At 32.6% G+C, this 8,836-nt stretch overlaps 1 protein-coding gene across 1 annotated transcript; it reads right to left on the bottom strand.

Annotated features, from left to right (window-relative positions):
* Positions 1 to 1,798: 1,798 nt before the first annotated feature.
* Positions 1,799 to 2,530, bottom strand: LOC149145233 (uncharacterized). The gene has a single exon (XM_089452375.1). It carries the CDS (start codon positions 2,528 to 2,530, stop codon positions 1,799 to 1,801), a length of 732 nt encoding a protein of 243 aa, XP_089308501.1.
* Positions 2,531 to 8,836: the final 6,306 nt, after the last annotated feature.

Genomic DNA, 8,836 nt, shown 5'->3' with positions numbered 1-8,836 from the left:
ATAGCCATTTTTTCTCAGTCAGAGATTTAGTTTTTTTTTGTAGAGAATGGGCAATTCCCTTTTAGCCGAAGATTTTTCCCTGGATGATTTCGGAGATCTGTGCATGCCCATTGCCACTGCATGGTCTCCCTGTATTTTACCCAACGAATGTGGCCCGTGGGCTTGTTTTCTTTTTACAATCGAGTTCATGATTCACAGTGCAACTGCACACTCTCTCTCAACGCATTGCTGTCGCCCAGCTCAAGATTGGCTCCAGCCTCCAAGGAAACTGCGAGGAAATTACAAATTGTGCTTCAAAGTTCAGGTTAGTGATACTTCAAACACTGTGGGTCTACTGATAAATTTTTAGGAAAACTGATCTGAAATTCTAAACCCAGTCATTTGACAGACAATAGATTACTGATTGTATTTGACATGCAAAAATAAATCATTCTTATTAAATGCATTATGCAGTTTAAATCTCAGACACACTGATTCCGTTAAGTTGAAGATATCCTTCATTTAAATGTTATGACAGAAAAAGTTTTTATTCTTGATTCTTTATCATCTCCAACCAGTGTAAGCAGCTTCTTGTTAGGGCTAAGCTCTACGATCAGCTGCAGTTTTCTCTCTAGCCCTCCCATGTTTCAAGTCTTCCCAAGTCCAACCAATATTCTGCATCCTATGATAGATCATCTGAAATCTCACTCAAGAGTCTAAACATTTCTCTATCAGATTATCATTAATGATAAAATTTTAGAAAAACTGATCTGAAATCCTAAAACCAGTTATCCGACAGAGAAGAGAATCTTAAACATATTTTATAACATGCAAATATAAACCACGTATTATTATTAAATGTAGTATAGATCTCACATACCATGTTTTTGCATCAGTTGAAGACAAATAATTCCCCATTAAATGGAATGAATCTACCAGGAGCACCTTTATTTAAAATTAAAAGAATATTATATTGTGATATACAATCAAATGGATTTGATACAATGTCTTTGACCCCATACTTTGCTTCAGAAGGGATAAAGAAAACATTGATATGCCCGTCAAAATAATGGACAAAGTATGCCTGCTGTCACAAACCCCCTGCTATGCAGATACTCTTTAATCTCAACATATGTTGAAACCTCCATACCATGCCTCCGAGTGAAACATCAACCTATGAAATGCCTTCAACCTACGGTATAAAACTCCAAGCTATAGTGAATGTAGGTGCCCAACAAGGACGGAGTTGAGTTTCAGCCCCACGCTTCAGAAGCTCAAGATCAAAATCAAAATCTGTGAAACTTTAAATTACCTTTATAGTTTGGGGAAATTCTCCTGTGTTCTTTTTCCCCTCACAGCTTTCAAAGAACAAGTAAAATGTGATAAAGGGATTGGGCTTGAAAAGGGAGATGAGGTGCTTCGTATTTCAAGTTTTGTATTGGGAAGCAAAAGTGGTCAAATTAGTTGTCCTATCAGGGATTGTGATATACAAAAGAATAAGAAACGGTAAGAGATGTTCCTCTGTACAAATAAGAATTTTGAATTGGGTAATCGAAAGAGGTTAAAGCTCTGATTGGACTAGGAACAAAAGAATAGTAACAAATTTTGAATGAAGTTACTGGGCTAATCTAGATTTCAAAAGAAAATGTATACGAGCCAGCGAGAAAGGCTAAAATATGCAAGACTTGGGAGCAATAATATCTCTGTTATAGACATGGGCATCTATCAAATCCTTCATCACATTGTTCTTCATTTGTTTCCCGTACAGTCCTTTACATATCCGTAGAGCCCGATCCATGGCCTTTCTGTATGGGGTCAATCACTTGCTCACCTTCAACTTATCCACTATAGTTGTAGCAACACAGAGGGCAGTCTCATCCCCAGGCAATGCACAAGTAACAGCATCAATAACACCCTCAATGCAAGGCATCTGCCTGCCCCATTTTTTCAGAAGCACAGGAGACCTAAACATGGGCCAATAAGCCTTGGCGAATGAAGCATGAATCAGCTGCCTATCCTTGGCCTTAACTCTCCCCTGTAACTGTGTAAGCTTTTGCTCCAGCTTCAGAGCCAATTTAGTCATCTCCATCTCTCCGCCCTTCTTATAAATCCTCCCAAAGTCATCCTCAATGCCCCTCAAATCCCCCTCTAGAGACCGCTCCAATTCACACAGGTGGCACTGACACACGAATGACCATGTCTTGCAGAGTTCCCTCCTCGTCCCCATTGGAAGCAGCACATCAAAATAAGCGAAGGTTACCTCTTCCCCTGCCTTGAGGTCCCTCGCAGCATGGATAAACACATTATCCCCAACATGTAACCGCCCCGCATTAGGACTACAAGAATGATTCACAAAAGCAGGCAATACCCACAGCCCAACGCAGTCAATCTCATTAGAATAGTACAATCCATGCCCCAGCTTCTTAACCCCACAGCCCTTCTCAGTAAGCGTGTTGATGTCTGCAATCCCCAAAATCCTTTCCAGATCCACAGGCTCACATGGGCACTCAAACTCAAACCCTGACACTGCATTGCCCTTAAACAGCTCCATATCCGGAACCCCGAGATCTTTTTTCCTATTCCCATCATCACTCTGCCAAAGTATAAATTTTCCTTAAAACCCAACTGGATCGCCTAGCAAGTTATACCAATGTCGATGCGACATCGAGGTAGAGGAAACAGAGAGCCCATACATCAGCCAAACGAAACTATCATTAAATATAAATTATTAAATAATCTAGACACCGAAAAACTATTTAGATATCTTCTATATTATTGATCAGATCATGTATTGAATTAAAAATATTTCGATATTATTAAATCTTGACTATTCATAATTTAAAAATATGAAATTCTTTAAAACCAAGTCAATCCTTCTGCGTAATTATCAATTTAAAAAACAAATAAAAATACATCAATGATTAAATCACCTTCGGAAACGGTGTTTTGGACAATCTGAAATTGTAAGTTCCATGCATGAATGAAAAAAGAAAAATCCGAAGACAGGCCGCAGTCGATGTTGTGTTTGGAACTAAGGGAGTTGAGTGGCATCGTGGATTTGAAAATGAACAAGGCATGTCTTAGTCCAGGATTAAACAGCCAATCGTGCACATCCCATAAGATTTGAACACGAACTCCTTCTACATAAATGGTATCGTTGCGCCTGAATTTCCAGGACAATTGATTCACTTCCACCAGGGTTGGAATTTCGATTTGAACTTTATATATTAGTGTTTTATATATTTTTAATATTGACTTTATTGTTTTAATTATTTTTTTAATTTAATAAAAATTGTAATAATTGATTTTTTCTAACTTAAAATTTTTTATTAATAATAATTATTATTAAAATTATATATTTAAAATTATATATATATATATATATATATATATATATATATATATATATATATATATATATTTTGTTTATAAATAGTATATAGAAAATAATATAATCAACCTAAATTATATTTTGTTTTGGAGAAAATAAGGAGTGGTTCAAAAAATATGGAATGGTTATATATATATATATATATATATATATGAGGATCTAATAAAATGTTGATAATTCTATAAAAAAAAATATTTCAAATTTAAGATTACAGTTATATGTAAGATTTAACAATATTATTAAGATGTTGAAATGCTAAGAAAATTTAAAAGTTTAACTATATAGATTAATATTCAAAATCAAAGTTCAAATAAATATTAATGTAGATATAAGGATTTCAACATAATTATTTATTGAATGGTAATTTTTTAATCAAAACTTTATTAGTGAAGGGTTAATTTATTATGAGAACATCACTCTTGAAGGGCAAAATTTTTAATATAACGTTTCTTGACGGGAAGCATAAGGACCCAAAACGTCAAAAAAAAATTGTATGACGGGTAAAGAGAAATCCAAATTCCAACCATGAGTCCATATGACACCGCATCACGCATCTAATGTAGGCGACAACTTGGTGGCAAGTTGCATGTTTCTATTTGAAATAAGTGAAATTACTTCCCATCTTTACAACAAACAAACTCAAAGAAGTTCGTTATTCTTCCATTGATTTAGGCAGTGGAGGGAGGAGAAGTGAATACATCAAAATTCCCCTTTAAGTTTGACAATGTTGGATTGTTGCCCAAAATTCAAGGTATAACTCCCGATATTCCAACCACGAGACAAAGTTCAAGTCTAAAGCCCGTTATTTTAATTATGCCAAATGTATGAAAAGGGAGAAAAAGCGACCAACTATGCCAACTACATCAAAAAGGAAAGAAAATGTGGGTAGTATTGTGCTTTATTATTCAATACCAACTCTACATTTTCTGTGAAAATGCGGGTAATATTGTGCTTTATTATTCAATACCAACTATACATTTTCTGTCTAAATTTCTGAATGTTTTTCTTTGCCTTTTTGGCATTCTCCCCCTAAGTTATGCTTAATATTTCTTACAGTGGGGTGAAGAACCCCTAAATATTTTTGGGAAGCATAAATATCTATCTAGGGAGGAAAGTTAGACCAGTCTTGGCATTTTTAGGGGAGCATAAATATATATCTAAGGAGAAAATTCAGACCAAACCCACTGAAATTCTAATTGTGTTTCAACTAAATTAAGAGAAACTATTGCAATTGTTCTTTAAATACCTACCAACAGAACTAGCCCCTACATTTGAAATGGTAGGAGCTAGGGAAATTTTTAAGAAATACCCGAAATTTATATGCATAATAAATGGGCAAATCTTCATGGTATATAGAAAAATGTATAGGCTATTTTTTCATTGATATAATATACATATATAATTTTTTGGTGAATCTTTCACTGAATTATAAAATTTTGTTAAATATTGGAAAAATTTTCACTAGGCTATATGGTATTGCAAATTCTTGGCTAATCTTCTAAAAAAATGGACAACATTGTGAAATATTGGTGATTCCTTGATTATGTATAAAAATATATATAATAATAAGAAAAATATTTAGTTAAATTATAATATACTAATTTTCCATGTTTTTGAAAAGAAAAATCACGAGTAATGTTGCTCTAGCTTCTTATTACACACTATTTCAAATCTTTTTGCATGTTTTTATCATGTTTTACCACAAAGGACTTATCACATCCCAAGGGGAAACTAGTTAGAAAGGCACCCCCAAAGGTGTTTAATGTTGAACTAAAGAAATTATTTTGCTCAAATTTGGTCTTGATGCATCTACATAACTCAATCATATTTAATGTAATTCATATTTAGTAGGCTTCACATGAAAATAACGTCTATGAATGGCTATATCAAAATCATGAAAATTTACATCAAAATCTTTTATTTTCTCATACATCGCTTTTTTAAAAGGTAGATATTTCTCCAAGCCTTGAGTTCAAATAAACCAACAACTTTAAAATATGGTGCTTCCTCGTCATATGTAGGTTTTTCATGTAATTTTTGGATCATAACTATTGTAGTAGTTGTTGCATTTTCTTCTACACTTGACAACTCTAATAATGTTGAATTGGTAAGCAATTATTCGAAATGGCACAAAATGGAAAATGAAAATGAATGGAAGATAAATATGTATTGAACCTTCATTTCTTACATGATGAAAAAATAAAGAAGGTAATAACACAAATTCATTAAAAGACTATAGTTGGTGAGTTAAAAATATAACACAAATGTAAACAATAGTCTCTGCATGTTCATTACTTGGAAAAATATGTTACAAAACAATCATCATCAAGGAATTTTTCACTTCAAGAATGGTAGTGCACTAAACAGTATATTGTTCTCATCTAATAAAATGTGATGCTTTTTTGTATTGGAATCAAAGTATAATTGCATTAGAGGAATTCCAATCTCATGATAATAGAACTCCTATGATGAACACATAGGATCCTAGTGAATAGAGCATTTTTCTGTTTAGTTAACTAAGAAGATGTCATTTTCCTTTCTTAACAAAAAAGAAATATTTGCAAAGAAAATATAAAATAAACATATTAGATTATAAAAGGTGAATATTCTTTTGTGACACCCCAAAGTGAAAGGAAAAAAAAAACTTTCCTTAAATAATCAAATATAGAAAGAAAATAATTTATCTTTTATGTCTCGAATTTCTCGTAATGTATGCATTATTCTTTATATGATTTAAAGATATTTTCCATTCCTTGGAACCCATTTTATTATTTCATGATTGACTCCTTTTCGTTACATTTATATTCATTTTTCATTACTAAACTCACTTCATATTTTATTTCTTTCTTTTTCCTTGACGATGGATGGAGTGTCCACTTGAATATTGGGTTCAAATATTGACACAGTTTATTCAAAAAAAAATATCAACAATGGTTGAAAATTTTGATGATGAAGTGGCCTATAATCATTGTTGTTGATAAATAATTTGCAGAATTCATGCATTTAGTCATTTGAACAGTGATTTATATCTATGAAAAACACGCACTTGTGACAATGATACCTATTGAGTGCATGAATAATCATTAAAGAAGGAGATTCCAACAATTTGTATTAAGAAACTTATGGTCTGTTTTGACAATGATTTATTAGATTTGTATTTCCAAGATTAGGAGGAATTCTTCCTTCTGTACCTTTTCTTCCTAGAGTGTTGTTAATTTTATTTTTTGGATTTCTAGTCAATTGCAAATAGACATTTGATGAAGTATTTTCTTAGAATTTGAGAAAAGCAGGATTACTTTTCTGTGCATGCATAGTGAATTTTTGTTCAACTGATACATTTAGTTTTGTTGGTAATGCTAAAACATATTTGAAACATTCTTGTAGCTTTATGATTATATACAAAGTGGAATGAGTTTCAATTTTTAGTTGCACATAGGATTGAATGTAAAGTAGATTTCATACAAGAACTTGGATAAAGGTTTTATTTTGAGTTGAGCATCCTATTTAGCATTAGCATAGCTTGGATCTACATGTTTACAAGAGAGTTTTTACATTCGCTTGGTTAATGCTTATGTTTCCCAAATTGATTAATAACTAGGATTTGTTCTTTGATTATTACTAGTTAGGGTTTACTTTTTCAATTTCCAATACTAGGGTTTGCTTCCAAATGTTGGTGATTTGTAGGATCATTATTTGTAATAGTTAGGGTTTTGTTTCTAATTTTTTTTAGTGCAACATTATAGCATGAATTGACTAGTGTAGGAACTCAAGTTATGAGCAATTTATAGACAAATTAGGTTTTTGTTTCCTAGAATAGGAGTATATAATTTGAAGACCATTAGAGGAAAAACCTATCATTAGAAGATGTTCTGAAGCTATTGTTGAAGCTCAAAAACCTAGAATTTCACTTAGCCATCCTTGCCAATCTGAGGAACAAACATTGGAGCATGAGATTGAGGAGTTTATTTCTTGTCTTTCACTAGATCCTTTATGTCTACAGATGAGTTCTTGTCAGGTTTTGGAAGATTTGTATGAGTTGGAGAATCATGCATATGTAGATCTTATTGAATCTTGATTTCAAAAAACCGTTAGCACACCTTGTTCCCTCATCATTCAACAACTCTTTGTACTATATCAATTAAAGTAGTTTTTTTCTCATACTATTAGTATGCATTGAAGTTTTCCTTTTAAAACTAAGTGTGTGTATATTTAGTATTTTGTTATGCACATGGCTACACTGTAAGTACTCCTACACTTGAAGGAGATTTTCCTCTTTCTAAGTTAGGGAAGGGTAATATAGAAGCAATAAATGGAAAGCACTGTTGGAAAGACTCCTATGGTCGACCACACCTATAAAACCTTAATGTACTTTCATGAGATCATTAGCATGATTAACCAGGGGGACCTTGAATATCTGATATTTAAGATTACTTTGAATGATAATTCCCATGGACTAAAAATAATTATTTATGTGCCTGGAAAATATAAAACACTCTTGCACCACCATAATTTTTACACTTTAAAGATGTCAATGAATAATATACATTCTTCCAAATCTTTTGAGTCATATATTAATACAAATGGAAGTACCACGAAGTATAAGAAAACTTGTCGGGGTACTAAATAGGTTTGCCGATAGCAGGGCTATCTTTATATGGTACGAAGGGAAACCCATTGGGGTACTAAACAAGCCTATTAGCAGTAGGGTTATCTCGGGTAAAGAGGACACACATTGGCACACTTAAAATTCAAAACCTTGGGTCAAATTTTGAAGCAATCATCATGAAAATTGAAGCTAGGAAATGAATTTTATATCTCTTAGACAATGAATTTAAAATACTTTAGGTATTGTGATTTAGAGTTCAATATTTCATAAATAATAAGGTTTTCTATGGATGTGGGAGCCGTAGTGAAAGTGATTCACTTTGCGAAAAAGAGAGGAGCTTCAGTTATACACTTCGATAATGGTAAGATGGTCATCCTGGGAAGATATCAATTTTTCATATTTCTTTCTCCCTATTTCCATACATCCTTAATGCCATGAATTTCAAATTATGTCACTTTTATTTCTAATGAGGATATTGATGTGAAGAACTACTGACTAAGGTTGGTCTTGAGATGCTTTGTGGAATTTTTTATGGCTGGCTATTTCATAATGAAACTATCCCTACAGTGATAACATTGTTAGCATTCCTAGGGAAACCCTAACATCATATTTTCTTTTGGATCAATCTTACTGAATAAATAATCCAACACAAAAACAAACCAATGTCAAATTTTTCTATCAGAACATCTGGATCTAGTAAAGGTGTTTAAAATATGCAAATGCGGTCAAATTCCGCTTTGGAAAGCTCACTTGATGGAGATAATGATTGTATTGAATTCATACTTTTTAGAGGACCAAAATATACCTAAATATCACTCAAATCAGATAAGGTAAAGTGTACTTATGAAGAAAATCCCACA

The sequence above is a fragment of the Pinus tabuliformis genome, chromosome X (genome assembly GCF_031772625.1).
Source record: "Pinus tabuliformis cultivar Carrire ecotype Pingquan chromosome X, CPIR1, whole genome shotgun sequence".
NCBI classification, from domain to species: Eukaryota; Viridiplantae; Streptophyta; class Pinopsida; order Pinales; family Pinaceae; genus Pinus; species Pinus tabuliformis.
Note: the sequence above shows the minus strand (reverse complement) of the source record. Positions and strands in the feature narration are given on the sequence as shown.